The sequence below is a fragment of the Paroedura picta genome, chromosome 5 (genome assembly GCF_049243985.1).
Source record: "Paroedura picta isolate Pp20150507F chromosome 5, Ppicta_v3.0, whole genome shotgun sequence".
Classification (NCBI taxonomy): Eukaryota; Metazoa; Chordata; class Lepidosauria; order Squamata; family Gekkonidae; genus Paroedura; species Paroedura picta.
The window spans coordinates 119,482,408-119,502,781 of NC_135373.1; the positions used below are offsets into that span (position 1 = coordinate 119,482,408).

The following is a 20,374-nucleotide window of genomic DNA, read 5'->3' on the forward strand; positions in this document are numbered from 1 at the left end:
ATGTGGGACCCATTCAGTCTAGTTCTGAAATTGATAAAAACAGGTGGACATCACAATGGAAATTGGGTGGGGGAAGAGAAAGTTTAATTATCTCCTGTTTACTTTGCAGGGTGTGTTTTTGTTTGTCTTGTAGAACGTTGGGGGGCCAAAAAAACTGCAGTGGTCATAGTAACTGTTCTTTCAGTTTTATACAGAGAGAGAACATTTTGGCAACTTAACCCTCTCAGTAATGCTACGTGGCAATTATGTTCCTGGTGAATGTTTCCCTTCTGTGTAGAAATGAAGGCTGTACAAACTCTGCTTTGAAACAAATTTGACAACATCATTGTCAAGATAATTATGCGTGCCCTGTGCCATTTTCAGTTCATATATCTTGTTGGTATCTCTGCATTCTTCTGAGGAATTCATGCTCAGTATAATCTGATCTCTGGGGGCAAATGGGGCAAAGCCCCCAACTCAGACTGCTCCTGGCCTCCGGCCTGCTTCCTTGCTATCCTCACAGATGGCCCTGGGGTGTGTGTTTAGACTTGGCTTTGTCCTGAGTCCCTCCAGAGAACAGAAATGCAGCGTACCAGAGTGTTTTCAGCGTATGTAGTTGTTAGTTACCTTCATGGGTGGGGCACAGATCCAGACTCACAGTGCTTTGAAGCTTAAAAGAGAGAATCTTTACTAGAAAGATTATACATTATTTATATCATACTCATCTGCTTCCGTCTCCTCACTGAAGCAGTGCACAGAAGCTTAAAAGGTAGTTACAAAAGCAGCACATTGCAAGCCTCTATAGCTGGGCTGCAAACAGACTACATGCCGTAGATCAGCAGACGGAGAGAGCAGAGAGCCTAATGAAGGATGCTGTTCCTTGCTTCTGCTCTTCCTGAAGAAGGAAGTGGGTGGGAGCCCACCTTGAACAAAGAGGTCCCAAGAGAACATAGCTGGGAATTCCCTGCAACCTCAGCAATGGCCTCTTGAAGCACACAGCTCAGCTGCTTAACCAGCTTGCCAAGAGCCCTTCTAGGCTGGCTTCACTCAATTACTTGCCGAGTGCAATTCCAACAGGGCAGCAGGGCTCCCGATAAGTCCTCTTCTCTCTAGTCTTTGTTTAACTCAGCCTAGCAAGCAAGTCCCTCCTTTCAGTGATAGAAAGGAGTGGAGGATTTTGATTACCCTATTACCTAGAACCATAGAGTTGTATGGGGCCAGCAGGCCATCTGGCTCAACCCACTGCTCAATGCAGGATCAACTAGAATGGAGCATTCTCCTGTTTGTGTGTGAGGGGGGGGATTGAACCATAGAGACATTTCATGGCTACCAAAGGCCCCAGCAATTGTTTCTTTAATACAGTGTTGCCAATACCAATTAGGGGAATTTCTGGATACTGGGGAAAAGGCCTTGGGAGAGTGGGGTTTTAGGAGGGGAAATACCTTGACAGGCTATAATACTATAGAGTCAACCCTCTAAAACAGCCCTTTCTTCCGGAGGATTTGATCAATGTAGATCAGTTGTAATTCCAGGAGCTCTCCAGCCACTGCCTGGAGCTTGGCAACTTGAGTTCCTCATGCTGTGCCTATGCAGGGGCCAGTCCTTAAGTAGTTTTAGCATCATTGCATGGGAGAACTGGCAACAGCCGACTCTTGGTTCCATGTACTATTGACCGCCATGCCCATCACAGAACATATAACTAAAGACTGATCAGCTCCCAAACAGAATTCAAACCCGGTATAAGCCCTTAGGCTGATCCTGCATTGAACAGGGGATTGGACTACATGGCCCATATGACCCCTTCGAACTCTGTGACTCTAAACTGGCTGTCTATGGAGGTGGTGAGCTTCCCCTCACTGGCTGTCTTCAAGCAGTGGCTGGACAGATCCTTCTCCTGGATGCTTGAGGCTGTTCCTGCACTGAGCAGGGGGTGGGGCTAGATGGCCTGGATGGCCCCTTCCAACTCTAGGATTCTTGGGTCAAGTCCAACATCATGCCTACTCAGACTCACTCCTGTTTATTGTTTGTTTGACGTGTCTAGGGGGAAAAACAGAATTAAGTCATCTGGTAGGTATGACAACACCAGCACTGAGTTCCATCTTCTCCCCCCCCCCCCCCCGTTGTCTGATTATTCTAATTGCTGGTGGAAAAACCTTGATTTTTAACCTTCTACCTTCTTCCTGCAATAAGATCCCATTACCTCCTGTCCTGCCATCAGTCTCCATGGAGAACAATTGGTTTCTATCCTCATTTTATGAATGTAGGTGCAATGAATCAAATCTTTCCAAAGCAAGCATTCTCTTTCCGCTGCACAATGCACAATTATGTGCTCACTCTGTGTACACTGGCTCCCATTTATCACACAATCAACATTTTAGTGCCATTTTAGATTTCATGGGGAGTGAGCAAAAATGCCAGTTAAACAATAATTCTAATTTCAGCAAGGCAATTGTTCTCCACCTGTATGTAACTAGCTCTGTGAGCATTAGTCATTCTGCTACTAACTTGTCCTAAGTTACTAAGGGGGAGATCCTGCTGAAGTTTAGAAGAAGAAGAAGAGTTGGTTCTTATATGCCACTTTTCTCTACCCAAAGGAGTCTCAAAGCGGTTTACATTCACCTTCCCTTTCCTCTCCCCACAACAGTTACTCTGTGAGGGAGGTGAGGCTGAGAGAGCCATGATATTCCTGCTCGGTTAGAACAGCTTTATTAGTGCCATGGTGGGCTGAAGGTCACCAAGCTGGCTGCATGTGGAGGAGGAGTGGGGAATCAAACCTGGCTCACCAGATTAGAAGTTGGTGCTCCTAATCACTACAACTTCTTGGAGAGAGCAGTATGGAGCCAGCTGGCTGTCGTGGTTAAGAGCGGCAGCTTCTAATCTGGCAAGCTGGGTTTGATTCCCTGTTCCTTCACAAACAGCCAGCTGGGTGACTTTGGGCTAGTCACAGCCCTGGTAGTGCTGTTCTCGCTGAGCAGTCCTGTCAGAGGTCTCTCAGCCCCGCTTACCTCCCAGGGTGTCTGTTGTGGGAAGAGGAAGGGAAAGTGATTGTAAGTCATTTTGAGAGTCTTTCGGGTCGTGAAAAACGGGGTACAGAACCCAAGTCTCCTTTCTCCTCCATCTCTTTCCTTCTTTTCCAGTGAAACCAAGGAGATAATTTTTAAAATCTTAACTTTATCTCCCTAGCCTCCCCCTCCTGTATTTTTTGGTCCTCAAGTCACAGCTGACTTGTGATGACCCTTGTGAGGTTTTCAAGGCAAGAAATGTTCAGAGGTGGTGGGGCACTGCCTTCCTTTGTGTCATGACCCAGGTACCCCTTGGTGGCCTCCTGTCCTGATTCTGACCAGATTCAACTCTGTTGAGCTTCTCTTGTCTGACAAGATCTGGCTAGCTTGCACTCCTGGCACCATACAGCAGGCAGGTTGTCCGACCCATTGCGACCTCATGGACAATGACCCTCCAGGCCTTCCTGTCCTCTTCCATTCCCCGGAGTCCATTTAAGCTCACACCGACTGCTACAGTGACTCCATCCAGCCACCTCATTCTCTGTCGTCCCCTTCTTCTTTTGCCCTCGATCGCTCCCAGCATTAGGCTCTTCTCCAGGGAGTCCTTCCTTCTCATGAGGTGACCAAAGTATTTGAGTTTCATCTTCAGGATCTGGCCTTCTAAGGAGCAGGCAGGGTTGATCTCCTCTAGGACTGACCGGTTTGTTCGCCTTGCAGTTCAAGGGACTCGCAAGAGTCTTCTCCAGCACCAGAGTTCAAAAGCTTCGATTCTTTGACGCTCGGCAGGCAGGTAGGAGGATGCAAAATCCCATTCGGAAGTTCAGATCCCAGTTAAGACACGATTGCGGCTCCAGGTCCAAAGGGAAATCCAAAAGCAGAGCAGGGGCCAGGGCCATAGTCGAGAAAGCCAATCAGGGATCTAGGCTGCAAGGAGAGAAATGAACAGACAGCTTGCTTCCATGCAGCTACCCCCGTGTGTGCTGCTTTTATACATTAGGGTGAACATCCACCGGCCACTTCAGCCCTGCTCCTGCTTGCACTCATTCTCAGGGCTCAGGTGGAGTCAGTGCTGTGCTGCCAGTCTGGCCCGGCACCTTCTGTTTTGCGCCTCCCTCTTCCTTCCGTGCTGTTCTTGGGGCTCTGGAGACGGGGAAGGTCAACTGGCTGGCAGCTGGCTCCCTATCGTCTACTCAGGCCTGGAGGCTGTGGAGCCATAGAGCTGGGGCCCGGCAGTGGATCTGTGTCTGGATTTTCAGCATCTGCCTCCTCCTGCAGTGTCTGTCCAGCTGGCTTATTCTTCCTCAGAAGAGTCATCTGTGTCACTGGGCTCTATGGGGTAGCTCTATGAGGGTGTGGGAGCAAGAACACCAGGCCTGGCCCTAGTGTTTTCCCTGAGCTTTGCTGCCGGGTTTAACACAGCTTCTGTGCTGTGTGGCCACCACCACTGGGACCAGTGTAGAGCCCAGGGCTGCACTGCTCCTAGGCCCAGCACAGCTACTGGGCTCCTCCAGCTGTTAAAGCTAGGTGCATTCTCTGCTCTTGCACAGGGAGGGTTAATTCCCCACAAATAAAATAGCATTCTCTTGCAAGAGCAGAGAATGCACCTAACTTTAAAAGTTGAAAAAGCCTAGTAGCTGTGCAGGGTTGTTTTTTTTTTTACAAACTTGGGAGCTCCCCCAAGTTTGCTGAAAGATCTGCTGAGAGCCTGCACGGCCCCAATCTGTGGATTTATGTATCAAACACTGCTGTTAGTGTATAGATGTGGAAAATAAACGGCCTCTTTTAAATTACCCGTTGCATAAAACCTGGCACTTATTTATTTAAATGACTGAGTCTATTAAGGAGGAGGGGGGGGGGAGAGTTCAACACATCACATAACCAGTTCTCTTATTTTGGCTTCCCCTTGCCGCTCCGTTTCCGCAGCACCCCGTAAACACGTTGCATTTATACATTTCCAAAAGCGTAAATCAATTGTATTGCTAAAAAAATAATAACACCTCAACTTGACACGTGTGCTAAATTCCTATTAATGAAAATGACAGGTTGGCATGCCTTTTTCCGGGAGACACGCACACACAAAGGTTCCTAAATACACCTTCCAAATTATATCCTAGCCAAATGTTTCCAGACTTCCAAACTGAGACCCCCTTGTTCAGAATAATTCCCCAAGAGAAAATATGTCAGGCGTACCCTAAACTCAGTTTTCTCCCTTGCAACGTTTTTTTCTGTTAAAGAATATTTGTAGGATGGTCTTTGTTGGGCTTTACTACGGAGAAGAAGGAAAACATTATATTTTTTTTCCGCTGTTCTACATCTTTCGTTCTTTGTCACATTTCTCTATTACAGGTTAACTGTAGGAACAATACGTCCTTTTTATACGCTGCATTTATTTCAGCAGAGGATCTGTCTACTTACCCAAACTCTGAAATATTATCAGCCCGTGTTCTCAAGCATAATTTTTGTTCACAAGCTATAAAACCTTCCTGGAGGGGGAGGGAAAAGTTTTATCATATCCAATCTCTTGCAACTTTATCTTAACAAAAATTATTTTCATTTTTTAACTTTCAAGACATATAGATATGTTTAGACTGAATCCACACATCTTGGGTGTTGTGTTAGGTGAAATTTGCTGGCATTCGTAGGGATGCCATCCTGCTGCTGAAACCTGGGATCACCTGGAATTTCAGCTCCTTACTAGACTGCAGAGATCTGTGGCCTGGGGGTGGGAATGGATGACTTGGAGGGTAGACTGTCTCCAGCATTGTCCCCACTTAGGTCCTTCTCGTCTCTAGGCTCCATCTCCAAATTTCCAGGGTCTTTTCAACCTGGATCTGGCAATTCTACTCCCCATTCCCCACCAGTGGCCATCGGGGGCCTGCTAACCCTACTTATATGCTCCCTGATTGGCTAGAATCCACTATGGTCTTTCAAATAAGGTCCTTTTGGGAGGAACACATATGGCAATCTTAGGTGTCATTAAGGCTGGACAACCACATTCCAGAGAGGTGGCCTGTTGTGTCTGTCATTCTGCTGAGGACCAAGACTGAGGTCCGAGGCAGGATCTTAAGCCTGCACTGAAATTGACCAATATGAGGCTGGAACCCATCTATGGCAGGGATAGTCCACCTGTGGTCCTGCAGATGTCCATGGACTACAATTCCCATAAGCATGGGAATTGTAGACCATGGACATCTGGAGCACCACAGGTTGACTACCCCGATCTACGGGATCTGTTTAAAGTGAAATTGACCAATAGCATGCACTGGTGGGAAGATCTATTGTGGGGCTTGTGTATATAAGTTGAGGGTGGTTATACGTTTCTTTTAGGGGTGTGCAATTCAGCTCGGTTCAGCCGCCTCGGTGATCGCCACAGCCCAAGGCAGCTAGCATGACAGCACGGAGAGGAGGCAGCCAAACCAAGCCAAAGCACACAACCCTGGTTTCTTGAGTTCAGTTTTGGCTCTTGCTCCATCATGATGGGGTCAGAGTAAAGAGCTGAAATGAACAAAAGAACTGAATTTCCTGGGCCCATTCTGCACAGGTTGGATAATGCACTTTCAATGCACCTTAGAAGTAGATTATCCTGTTCTGCATAGGAAAATCCAGCTACAAAAGCACCTCGAACATGAATTATCCAGAGTGTGCAGAATAGGCCCTGGTCTCTCAACCCAGGAAGATCTAAGATTGCCCTCGTGAAAATTCTTTACACTTTCTTTGAATGTTCCCTGTGACTTTGATGCAGAAACTCTGCCGATTCTCTTCAGAGTCTATTCCAGGGAAGATATTTTCTTCTCCTCCTTCTCCTCTACAAATGAATTCATCTCAATACTGCATGCAAGTTATGTTCTATATTTTGGGCCACTAGAGGACCTAGGGAAAAAATCATGCGTAAATATCAATAATCGTGTTATAGTTTGGCATTTATGTGAGTGGTTGTGCTTTAGTCTCATGTAAACTCAGTAGCAACTTATCAGCAAGTTGAGCTTAATGGTTGTTTGGGCAATTTCACAGGTTTCAGCTTCCATCTTCAAATGTGAGGAAAGTACGTAGCTCACAGTAGCTATTAAGTTGAACCAGAAACTGAACTGGCTAAGCTGAGGGCCCTGACAGAGCTACCACGGTTCTGCAGGGCCTGCAAGACGGAGGTTTTTTTACCAGGGGTTTGGTTGGGCCAGGCCAAGGAGGAAGAGTCTACTGAGTCTGTTCAGGGGGGGTTGTGATAATTTTATGCAAATGTGCGGATTTTATTGTATTTTATGCTTACTGTTGGAAACCACTGCAAGCCAGCTGGTTTGTGATAATTTTATGGTGTTCAATAAATACAATTAGTAAATAAAATAAATAAATAAGCAACAATATGCAGCCAGTGAATCCCCTGGATTTACTAATTCTGAATGTGAGCCTCTTGTGGCGCAGGGTGGCAAGGCAGCCGACATGCTGTCTGAAGTTCTGACCATGAGGCTGGGAGTTCAATCCCAGCAGCCGGCTCAAGGTTGACTCAGCCTTCCATCCTTCTGAGGTCGGTAAAATGAGTACCCAGCTTGCTGGGGGGTAAACGGTAATGACTGGGGAAGGCACTGGCAAACCACCCCGTATTGAGTCTGCCATGAAAACGCTAGAGGGCGTCACCCCAAGGGTCAGACATGACTCGGTGCTTGCAAAGGGGGATACCTATACCTTTAATTCCAAATAGGGTAGGGATGCCAGTCCCCAGGAGAGGGACCTCAGGATCCTGTGCAATTACAACTCATCTTCAGGCTAAATAGATCAGTTCCCCTGGAGAAAGCAGCTGCTTTGGAGAGTGGGCTTCGTAGCATTATATTCCATTGAGGTCCGTTCCTGCCCCAAATCCAGGCCGCTGGATCCAGCACCAACTCAGGATTTGGGACTTGAGCTGCATCTTTGTTATGTTTGCTTAAATTGTATTTTTGTGTTTCCAAGTTGGCTGCTTTGGGTTTAGGTATGTGTGCGAGCAATGAGTGCTATAATTGCTTAAATAAATAAATGATGGGGGGGGGGTGTTCAGTGAAGGGAGGAATCAGCAAATATCACCCTCCTGTCTATTGTTGGCCAATGCCCATGGTGGCTGGGGGGGAACCTCCACATTCACAGGCAATAAGCTTCTGAATCCCAGAGCCAGGAGGCAACATCAGGGGAAGGCCACGGGTTCTAGGCCCTATTGTTGGCCTCCCAGAAGAACTGGTTGGCCATTGTATGAGACAGGAAGCTGAACTAGATGGACCACTGATCTGATCCAGCAGGACTCTTCTGATGTTCTTATGAAGGCCTAGGCATCTCCGCCCTGTTGCTCACCCTTCAGAGAAATTTTTGGCCACTGTGTGAGACAGGATGCTGGACTAGAGGGACCACTGGTTTGGTCTAGCAGGACTCTTCTGATGTTCTTATGAAGGCCTCAGTCTCCATGCCGTACTGTTGGCCATCCAAAGGAACTGCTTGGCCAATGTGTGAGGCAGGATGTTGGGCAAGATGGACCATTGTTCCGATCCAGTAGAGTTCTTTTTAATTACTTAGGATACTGGACTGGATCTGGTCCAGCAGGTGTTCATATGTTCTTTTGAAAATGACATTTGCATTCCACCCCTTATTAAATAACCATATGAACTGGCCATCAGTTCCTGGTTCATCCAAGTTTAATGTGAACAGTAAAAAAAAAAGTTTCAATATTAGGGTTGTCTGCCTATGCCTGGCAACTGGTGGAATAATTACTCAAGGGGTGGGAGGAGCTATCACCCACTATGACATCAGTGGTGATGCTGTGACATCCCTTCCAAAACCATAGAGTTTTGTGGTAATACTACAGCATCATCCATCAGATTAAAGTGTCTTAACCCTAACCATTATGCCCCATAGTTTAGAATTCATGAATGTGTGCTTCTATTCATATATTACTTTGAAAGAATTGTGATTTTGGGAAGTGAAAATATCATACCCACAAAACCTGAATGGGGTTAAGGTGGTGATTGTATGCCCTAGAGCAGTGGTCCGCAACCTTTCTAAGGCTGTGGACCGGTGGGGGGGAGGGCGACCCGTCGGCCACGCATGTGCAGCCTCGCATGTGCGGCAGGTCCGCGCATGCGCGGCCACAAAAGTGCATGTGTGCCGTGTTTGCGCCATGTGTGGCAGGTCTGTGCATGTGTGCCGTGTTTGCGCCATGCATGGCAGGTCCGTGCATGCCCGTTTGCTCCATGCGCTGCAAATGTGCATTTGCAACACTTCCGCACATGCGCGAAACTGCCGCATATGCCCATTTGTGGCGGCACATGGCACAAATGAGCATGTGCGGACCTGCTGCGCATGCACATTTGTGCCGGCGGCCCTGCTTTCCCCTCCCCCCCACAAAAAGAAGCTTGCCGGGCCGCAAGCTAATTGACCGCCAAAACTTGCGGCCTGGGACGTTTCTCACTGCAGGGGGGGCGGGGAGAGGGACCCGCGGCCCGGTGGTTGGGGATCACTCCCCTAGAGTATTTTTGAAATCCTGTCCCTTTCAAGGATCAGTGACCTGTGGGAATGGGGTCCAGGAAACATCTCAGACTCTACCACTGTGTGCCCCTGAATGATGACGTAACATCACAACACTGACATTGTGCCCCTCCATTGCCCTGTCCCCCCCCCCAGCCTTCTACAAGTTGCCGGATGGTCGTTGGTTACCTGTACCCCCATCATAGATGTTTGCCTCTTGTGTATTTATGTTTTTAGAAGTGTCCCCTGCCCCAATTAGAACACAATTTTAAATCAGGCACAAAGACTGAATCTCAGGAAACCAGTGGAAAAGGACTCTTCAGCCCAGATTGAATTGTGAAACAGCTGGGGTAAGGTATAGAATGGGCAGGTGCCCTTAAGAGCTATTCAGGGGGGAAGGGTAGCCCACTCTACTTATTGGCAGGGATTTTTAATTTGTTTTTTTAAGGAGGTGATCTGTTAGAAACCCTGGCAGCTGCCTCCAGGAGGGAATCCCCATTGTAGCTGCCCTTTTGTCTACAGAGTTAGAGTTTCACAAGTAAAACATTCTCCCCCCCGCCCCAGTCTAGAGCAAGGTCTATGGTTAGCATTCCAAAAAAATATCAATAAGGGCGACTGATGATCAAAGCCATACTCCCTCACTTCATTTAGAATAACCGTGCAAGTCAATGTTAGCGTGCCCGCCTTGGTCCTCCAAGAAAACTATGCAAGGAAAAGCAAGGTTCTGCTTGCAGGGGCAAGCCCTGATTGATACGATGAAGGCAAATTCAAAAGGTGGCAGCTTGAGCGATCTTTGGAACACGCCCACTTCACGTATAACATGCGTGATCACCTCTTTGTATATGTCCCCCAAAGAGCATTCCAACAGGCTGGTGGTCCCTGGCCCACAAGAAATGTGCCTGGCCTTGACCCGGGCCAGGGACTTCCCTTTTGGTTCCTACCTGGTGGGATGAGCTCCTGGAGGAGACACAGGCCTTGTTGGAATTTAACCAGTTCTCCAGAGCCTGCAAGACGAAGCTCGCCCACCAGGCATTGGATTGAGGCTGGGCCACCAGCAACATCTAAGACCCTCCCCACCCTGATACTCTCCCGTGTAACGTCTATAGTTTTGCAATCAACCATAGTGGGAGTAACCTGGGAAAGGCTTGGCTGTAGAGGATGTAGGTGTCATTTTAGATATTTTAATTATTTTATTCTCTGTTGTTTTAATGCGATAAACACCACCCCGAGACAGTTTGGCCAAGAGGGGCGGTCTTATAAATAGAATTAGAAGTAAATAAATAAGCCATCGGCATTTTCTTATCTGAGCACTTTCTTCAACTCTTCTGGGAGGGAAGAGTGAGAGATGGAAGGGGCGACACAGGCCATCTAGACCCACCCTCTGCTCTGTGCAGGTTCAGCCTAAAGTAAGCATCCTGGTGACATTTATGGCAGCCCTATGAATTCACATCCTCTGGTTCAGATCTTGCCCTCTTTTCCTTCTGCTTTCGGCTTTTCCTAGCATCCCCCTCTTTCCCACTGACGCTTGCCTTGTCATAAAGTGACCCGAGAACGAGAGCTTAAATTTAATCATTTTAGCTCGTAGGGTTAGTGCAATCTAATAAATCTGCTTGCATCTGAGACACATCCTTCAGATCTTGCATGCTCTTTTCTACTTCCTTGACTCAGTCACCTCCCATCTGAGAGCCATCGGAGTGGTAACCTCCATGCTTGTGTGCTAAAAGGAGAGTCTCAACATCTCCATCCGTCATGTTCGCCAGCTGTAACTCTCCACTTTCATCCCAAATGTTGTTCACTTAACGCAGGCATTCTCAACCAGGGTTTTGCGAAATCTTGCGGTTTCTTGGCAGCCCCGGAAGGGTATCCTTAATGGGTGAGAATTAATTTTTTAAATTGTTAAACATTTATTGGATGATATGGCGAGTCCTTGGACTGCAAGGCAAACAGTCCCTTGGACTGCAAGGCGAACAAACCGGTCAGTCCTAGAGGAGATCAGCCCTGACTGCTCCTTAGAAGGCCAGATCCTGAAGATGAAACTCAAATACTTTGGCCACCTCATGAGAAGGAAGGACTCCCTGGAGAAGAGCCTAATGGGAGCGATCGAGGGCAAAAGAAGAAGGGGACGACAGAGAATGAGGTGGCTGGATGGAGTCACTGAAGCAGTAGGTGCAAACTTAAATGGACTCCGGGGAATGGTAGAGGACAGGAAGGCCTGGAGGATCATTGTCCATGGGGTCGCGATAGGTCGGACATGACTTCGCACCTAACATCAACAACAATGGCCATATATGGTCAGGTTGACCCTGCACCCAAATGATGGGCAGGAAGGGGAGGGGTTCTGGGTGAGCATGTCCGCAGCTATGCTTCCTAACCATATTCTGCAAGATTGCATCACTTCTCGGATTTCTCAAAGCCTGAGGAATGTTTCAAGGGTTTCTAATTGGTAAACCACTTGAGATAGGCTGTCCTACCTAGTCACCATAAGTCTGTGGTGACCAGACCAGGGGGAAAAATTGATCTTGTCATCTGTTCAGTCGTGTCCGACCCTCGGCGATTCTATAGGAAAGTCTCCGCCATGCGTCCCTGTCTCTGACTGCTTCTTTCAGTTGGTTCATGGTCATCCCTGTATTGGCTTTGATCGTGTCGAGCCAGCGGATCCTTTGGCGACCACGTTTCCTTCTGCCGCTGACCATGCCGAGCATTAATGATTCTTCTAGCGAGTTTGATTGCATGATGTGTCCAAAGTAAGTGAGCTTTTGCCGTAATATCTTCCCTTCTAATTACATGGTTGGTTTGCTCTTCTCCAAAACCGTCTTGTTGGTAACTTTGGCTGTCCATGGTATTCGCAGCATTTGCCTCCAACACCCTAATTCGAAAGCATCTCTTCTCCTCCTGTCTTCCTCCTTCAGGGTCCAGCTTTCGCATCCATAGGTTGTTACGGGGAAGAAATAAATGTGACCAAAAGAGGGAGGGGAGACACAACTCTACATAAACAGGGTTGCTGAAAAAGGTTAAAAAAATAGACAGAAAAAAATTAAGATATAGATAATTACTCACTGCTCATATACACAGTATCAAATATACTTTAATTATACATTCACAGGTGTTAAAAATAAATATTGCACATAAACATTGCACAGCTTGATTTGTGCACGTTGCATTTTAATAGGATTTAAGATGATTCGTTTCCACTTGCACCACGGGTGAACGCCTGAGTGTGAGTACATTTCACATTCCACTCTATGTGGTTTTGGTCCAATCTGTATATGATGACTTTTCATATATATTTATGTTTATGAAATTAAATGCTCCATTTGAATTTTACCACTGAGGAAGGCTTTTAGCCGAAACATGTTTGGCTCTTGTATATGGAAATAATTTGTACCTTTTAACCTGTATTTATATGTTTGGACATTTGTCTCTATACTAGAGAAAGCTACTTATAGGCAGAACCTTTAGAAAGTGGCTTTGAAGTGACTTTTATAACAGCATTGAATGTATAATTACAGCGCATTTGATATTTTGTATATTAGCACTGCATAATTTGGGGGGGGGGGGAGGAAGAGCAGCGACAACAATAACCCAAAAGAGCCACATGACTGCGGCATCCCACCCCACTGTTAATATTGAGCTTTACCTTTATTAATAAATGACCATTTATCTCTCCCCACTGCTGCTGAATTTCAGCCAGTCCTTGTGTCTCTCGAATAAGCGGAAGGGCTCTCTTATCTGGATGACAGAGAGCCAGCTTGCGATTAAGAGTGGGAGCTTCTAACCTGGAGAATCAGGTTTGATTTTTCATTGCTCCCCAGCACGCAGCCAGCTGAGAAATCTTGGGCCAGTTGAAGTTCTCTCAGAACTCTCTTAGCAGCATCTTGCTCACAGGATGTTTCCTGTGGGGAGAAGGAGAGGAGGTGACTGAGAGGGGATCTGATAGCCATCTTCAAGTATTTAAAAGGCTGCCATGTAGAGCAGGGGTAGTCAAACTGCGGCCCTCCAGATGTCCATGGACTACAATTCCCAGGAGCCCCCTGCCAGCATTCGCTGGCAGGGGGCTCCTGGGAATTGTAGTCCATGGACATCTGGAGGGCCGCAGTTTGACTACCCCTGATGTAGAGGATGGAGCAGAGTTGTTCTCTCTTGACCCAGAGGGACAGTCCAGAACAAATGGGATGAAATTAATTCAAAAGGAATTCTGTCTCTTCCGGAATTCTGTCCGGAAGAAGTTCCTGACAGAGCGGTTCCTCAGTGGAACAGGCTTCCTCGGGAGGTGGTGGGCTCTCCATCTTTAGAAATTTTTAAACGGAAGCTGGATAGCCAACCTGACAGAGAGGCTGATTCTGGGAAGGTTCAAGGGGGTGACAGGTGACAGTGGATAAGCGAGAGGGTTGTGAGTGTGTTGCATAGTGCAGGGGGTTGACTAGATGATCCAGGAGGTCCCTTCCAACTCTATGCTTTTAGGTGATTGTAGGCTGCTTTGAGACCCTTTTGGGTTGTAAAAGGGAGAGGGTACAAATCGCCAGTTCTCCCTCTCCTCCTCTTCCTCCTCATGTTGGCCATGCCTCATTTGTTGTTCTGTAGGACTCATTCAGCACTCATAGAACACTGGAACCTGCAATGATTGGTAGAGGTCTTATGCTTCACTTACGGCCTGGCAATTCTTCAACTGGAGATGCCGGGAATTGTACCTCAGACAGATACTCTACCACAGCTCTTTCCTTGGATTTGCCAATGTGAACAAGATAATCCAGTCAGGAATGGTTGCTACAGTGTGATATTTAAAGATCGCTGGTTGTAGCTTCAGAATGCATTTAAAAATATATATGAATTTGAGAGGGCGTCTTTGTGGGAGTACCAGTATACTGATGTACTTTGAGCAGACGTTCTCAGCTTTTTTTAAACCATTGAGAGCCCCCTGAAATATTCTTTATTCTTCAAGAAATTACAGAATTATGGTTGTGCGCTTCAGGTTGGTTTGGCCGCCTCGGTGATCACCGAAGCCCAAAGTGATACATTAGGAGGCCAGCCCCACGGTGTGGAGAGGTAGGGCAACGTGCCAGCTGCTCTTCTTGGTGTGGTGGTTAGGAGTGTGGACTTCTAATCTGGCGAACCGAGTTTGATTCCCCCACATGCAGCCAGCTGGATGACCATGGGCTCGCCACAGCACTGAGAAAGCTGTTCTGTCTGAGCAGTGATATCAGGGCTCTCTCAGCCTCAGGTAGAGAAAAGTGGCATATAAGAACCAACTGTTCTTCTTGTTCAGTAATATCAGGGCTCTCTCAGCCTCACCCACCTCACAGGGTGTCTCTTGTGGGGAGAGGAAAGGGAAGGGGAATGTAAGCCGCTTTGAGACTCCTTCGGCAAGAGAAAAGCAGCATATAAGAACTAACTCTTCTTCAGTAATATCAGGGCATAGAAAGACATAGTATACAGGTGTGTAAAACCACAACAAAAAAAAATCTAGGATTTCCCCCCTGACGTGGATAGCTCAGGTTGGCCAATTTCATCAGCTCTCAAAAACTAAAAAGGATCAATCCTGGCTAGCATTTGTATGGGAGACCTCCAAGTCATATAGAATCCTAGAGGGGGAAGGGGCCATCCAGGCCCTCTAGCCCAACCCTGTGCTCAGCGCAGGATCAGCCTGAAGCATCCATTAAAATATCTGTCCAGCCACTGCTTGAAGACCACCAATGAGGGGGAGCTCATCACCTCCTTAGGTAGTCATTTTAGAGACGCAGGGTTGGAAGGGGTTAGACAGGTCATCTAGTCCCACCCCCTGCTCTATGCAGGATCAGTTTCAAGCATCCAGGATAAGGTTCTGGCCAGCTGCTGCTTGAAGATGGCCACTGAGGGGGAGCTGATATCACCGCTGAAGTACTCGGACTGTGAATTTACCCCTCCCCCCCTGCTAGGTAGCCAATACCATTCTCCCCATAGTTTAAACCCATTACTGCAGGTCCTCTCCTCTGCTGCCAGGAGGAACCTTTCCCTGCCCTCCTCCAAGTGACAACCTTTCAAATACTTAAATCCTTTTCCATGGTTCCTCTATATATTTGTGAAACAGCCTGGGAGGTAGAACGTGTCTGGCTGTCCAAGTTGGAATAGGGCCAATCAGGGTTCAGCCAGCCTGATTGGCCCTGCCCCTGCAGCTCCTGCCCTCTGTCCCTGGACTCTAGCCTCTTTGCTCTCAGATGCACCTCAGTGCCTGGAGCCAGCAGCAGTTAAGGGGAGAGGGCCCTGGGCAAAGAGTTGTGGTAAAGGGCCTGCTAATGAGGGCTTCTTGGCCTGCTGACTGCCTGCTAAGGAGCTCTGTCCCGGGCCTGCTAATGAGCTGGCCAGCCCCCGCTCACCCCACTTGATCCAGCTGCCAGCTGTGGCCCAAAGCCACCTTAAGGTGCCTGGCAGGGAACCAGGGGAGGGGACCTTTTCAAGGCCCGATCTTAGGAACGGGCTTTGAAGCTAGTACTTAATATAACAACAACTTAATTTTTATAGGCCACTTCTCCCAGTTGACTTTGGGCAGGAAACAATAAGTCATATATGACTAATAAAGTCACATTGATAAACAGTGATTAAATGCTTTCAATTCAAATATATTAACTACATTATATTACACTGCCCCCACTCAACCTTATATAGGGGAACTCCATTTCTCCTGGGCGGTCGGTGTCTTGCGGATGGGGCATTGTGGTTTTGTGAGCAACGAGCCCGGCACTTTCACGGTGTTAGTTTCCCTGCTTCAACCGTAGGCCTGGTGGAACAGCTCTGCCTTGCGGGCCCTCTGGAACTGCTGACGGTACACCAGAGTCATGACCCAGAGGCAGGCAATGGCAAACCACCTCTGAACATCTCTTGCTTTGAACTTGACAGTGCTTTCCACCACCAGCAAGGGGTTCTTCTTAAAGCAAGGTTTAGCTCCCCTTGTGCTAGAATAGTCCCCCTGGACCTTTAAAAGGGGATTCCTCTCAAAATTCCATCCATCCCCTTTTGCCTGTGGATGGCTTCTCCCACCTTCCCTCTTTCCCTTCCCGGGTTGGGAAGGGCTGTAAGTTTGGTGATGAAGTGAATCCTGACTGAGTAGGGAGATAGCTGGGATCTTTTTCCTCCTGTTGACTCGTTTGTGGGTCTGCCATGTTGGATGGCCCATCCTGGCTGATACAGGTGAGTGACATGGCCAGCTGCAGGGAAATTCCTGGACCTTTAGGGCAGGGGTAGTCAACCTGTGGTCCTCTAGATGTCCATGGACTACAATTCCCATGAGCCCCTGCCAGCAAATACTGGCAGGGGCTTATGGGAATTGTAGTCCATGGACATCTGGAGGACCACAGGTTGACTACCCCTGCTTTAGGGGGCATGGAACCCAAGGAGGGCAAGCTTTAGAGATGAGTGACTTCCATGGGTGATAATGCCAAAGAGTCCGCCTTCCAAAGCAGCCATTTTCTCCAGGGGGACTTGTCCCCGCCCCCTGGAGATCAGTTAGAATAGCACCTTGAGCCAGCTTGGTGTCGTGGGTAAGAGCGGTGGCCTCTAATCTGGAGAGCCGGATTTGATTCCCTGCTCCTGCAGATGCAGCCAGCTGGGTGACCTGAGGCTAGTCACAGTCCTCTTAGTGCTGATCTCTCAAGGCTCTCTCAGCCCCACCTACCTCACAGGTCATGAGGGGAGGGAGAAAGGGAAGGCAATCTTCAGCCGCTTGGAGACTCCATTGGGTAGCAAAAAGCCAGGGATGCAATCCAACTCTTCTCCTTCACCTGGAGGACGGCAACCCCTGCTTTGGAGGTGCAACATGCCACTGCCCCATAGCCTGTGGGAAAGGTTTTGCATCCTCTCCCGGGGCAAGCCGAAGCGGTTGCGTGTATGCGCGCACGCATGATTCCTTGGCACCGCCAGCCCAGAGCCATTACCCGATTACCTTTCTCTCTGCCAGATTGTTATCAGTATAATTGGAGCTGGCTAAGGAAGCCGGGATGCTCTTGGGACCCTGAGAACTAGAAACCCCATAAACATATCCTCCCGGTGACAGTGGCTGAGGCTGAGATCCACAACTGAGCATGGGAGAGGAGGAAGAGACTGGAGGAATCCAGTAACCGTCTACAACCCGAACAAAGCCAGGAGGCCCTTTGTGTGTGGTTGTGCTGCTAGTTTTGATGTGGGATTGTTGTTGTTTTATATTATGTGTGTGTGTGCACGCGCATGTCTATTTATGCGCACGCTTATATATGTGCCTCGCTGCCTTTTCCTTTCCTCCTGTTTGTTCAAGCCCATCCCTTTGATGGAGTTTGGGTGTACAGGACTGCTTCTTGGGGGACTGGGGAGGGGGGTTGAGATCGCTCCCTTCCCCCACACACACACCGCTCCCCCTTGTTTGCGGGGTTGTTGTGGGTGCCCGGCCGCCTCTCAGCAATTTGTGGCCAAAGCAGTGAAACCGACAGAGTGACTGACATGTTGTTTACAGGTTTCCTTGAAGGGGCCTCTGGTATATTTCAATCTGTCAAAGTTGCTTTTCTTTCCTGGGAACAATGCTTGATTGTTGTGTGGGTTTCCCCCCACCCTTCCACCCCTTGCTCGGAGTGCGCGATTTTTTTGGGGGGGGGGTAGGAATGAAGAAGAGGTGAGGGTGGGGTGGGGGAAATAATATATGCACGTTCAATCCAGAGAGAGGCATATTAACGAATATAGATTTGGGACCTCTTGAGATGCAAATGCCTTGGGGAAATGCCTTTTTTCTCCCCCTTTTTTTTTGCTAACCTTCTCCTGGCTCCAATCTAAGCAAGTTGCTTAAGGGCTTTCTGCTTTAACCAGGCAGTCCCTGTTTAAAGTTCCTTGGGCCAGGAATCCCACCCTATGAGGCCCTCCCCTAAAGTCTCTCACCTCTAGCTAGTGCGTTAGATAATCCCTGTTCGCAGAATCTGGTAAAGATTATATATAGGTAGATATTAAAAACCACTGCACACGGCTGTGTATTTGCTCTTAGGTGTGACACAGAGATGTGGAATCACAGATTAAGGCGCATATTAACTATGGGTTGTTCTCTGATGCATCCCTTTCTTCCCACCCGTTTTTATTGGCGGAGGGGAGAGGTTATTAGGATTTGCCCAGAATCTTTCAGTAAGTGAGTACAGGATCCTTAGTTTGTGTAAACTCTCTCGGACTTTGATGGGAAGACCTACACGCCCTCGCAGTCTTCTCCAGACGGGTTTCTTCCTGCCCCACAGATCCTAATCCCCCCCCCTCCACTTTCCCTGATTGAGCCTGTTTGGCAGAATTAGATTGGGATGTTTAAATGGGCTTCCTGTGATACACATTGCCAGTAAACATGTGTGACTGTGAAATAAATAGAGATACAAAAATAAGGGGAAATGCAGAGAAAGCAGGGTTGCCTGTCTGGGAGGGGGGGGGACAGGGAGAACTTTAATTCTAAAACAGAAAATTTATTATTATTATTATTATTATTATTATTACTATTACTATTACTATTACTATTACTATTACTATTACTATTACTATTACTATTACTATTACTATTATTATTATTATTATTATTATTATTATTATTATTATTATTGTGCGAGTGTATTTCCATTTTCTTTTGTGGCATAATAGAGGAAGATTATCTATCTGTATCTATCGGTATATTCGCCTCTCTCTCTCTCTCTAGAAATAGATAGTCAGCGAGATTGATAGGTGATAATCGATAGATCTATCGATAGCTGATGGATGGATGTTCTTCTGCCGGCCCTGTCTTATTCTGCTGGTCCATGACCATATTAGATTATTGATCGGTCTGTTGGCAGAACAGAAAAGGTTTGCCAAGGAGTAATCTCCTCCTGACCCCTTACAAGCCTTCTCTGTACCCAGGTGCTTTGAGCAAACTGAGGCCCGAGGTCCATTTGTTGGTTTTCTTTAGCAGAGTTTTTGGGGTCCAGCCTCCCCCCCCCCAAAAAAACCCCCAGAAACCTTGTTTGGATGTTGTTTCCTTTGGAGTGTTTGATCTTTCAGTGTGTGTGTGTGTGTATTCCACTGATGATGATTATAGTGATGACAGAGGGGGAGGGGGAGGAGGAGGAGGGAGGGGAGCCCGAAAGGAGCTGACTTTGCAAGGTTTTTTTTTTTTTCTTTCTTTTCTTCCCCTGGTGGGGCTGGCTCCAGCCCAGGCGGACCGAAACCCTGAGGTTGGCTGCCGCTGCCGCTTGGCAGACCACAGCCATGCGGCACAGATGTGGGGGGAGCTTGCTCCGTGCCGACTCCTGCTCCAGCTAAAGTGCGCTGGCCCTTTAAGAGACTGGTCAAGGAGTCCTAGCTCAGAGAGGGGGAGAGGGAGAGAGCAAGAGGGAGAGAGAGAGAGAGAGAGAGAGGGAGAGGGGGGAAAAATCAATCCTGTTTAGGAGGTTTGGATTCACTTGACAGGTTCAGTTGGAGGCGCTCCTAGGTGGCTACTGTGACAAAGGGAGAAAGCAAGCAAGGACCCGACAGCAGAAAACCGGTCTGGGTTTTCCAGCATGTTAACTGACCCCGATTTACCCCAGGAGTTTGAAAGGTGAGTGAGGAAATCCAGCCCTTTGCATGTCTTTTCTCCCTCCCTCCCTGTCGCGGGTGCTTCTCTGTTCCTTGCATTTTGGAGACTTATCCCTTGTTTCTTTCCATTCCCGAAAGGGTCTGCCCGGAGCCCTGGCAGCTTTATAAAGTGCAACTTTCCTTCCGTGCCTTTCTGTAGAATTGGGGGAGGGAAAAAGAAACCCACACACACAACAACAACAACAGAAACCTGCCGGCTTCTCTGATCTGTACTCGGAGCGAAGGACTTGATCTCTCCCCGCTTCCCTTCCCCCCCCCCCCCCCCCCCCCCCGGCTTGCTGTAATGTCAGATTTGCATCTGATGGGTGTTTGCTTGTTTATTTCCACCCTCTTCCCCT

At 47.9% G+C, this 20,374-nt stretch overlaps 1 protein-coding gene across 11 annotated transcripts in view; it reads left to right on the forward strand.

The window, feature by feature from the left end:
• The window catches only part of SOX5 (SRY-box transcription factor 5), a 909,709-nt gene that overhangs the window by 431,730 nt on the left and 457,605 nt on the right, over positions 1 to 20,374 (forward strand). For 2 of the 11 annotated variants that reach the window (XM_077340173.1, XM_077340171.1), the window contains exon 1: positions 19,646 to 19,998. The exons of the other annotated variants lie outside the window; for them this stretch is intronic. Coding sequence is in view for 1 of the 2 variants with exons in the window: in XM_077340171.1 (XP_077196286.1) it covers positions 19,961 to 19,998 (38 nt within the window). In the remaining variant the exon portion in view is untranslated. Of the gene's footprint in view, positions 1 to 19,645; positions 19,999 to 20,374 lie in introns of those variants that run through there. 11 annotated transcript variants of the gene reach the window in all.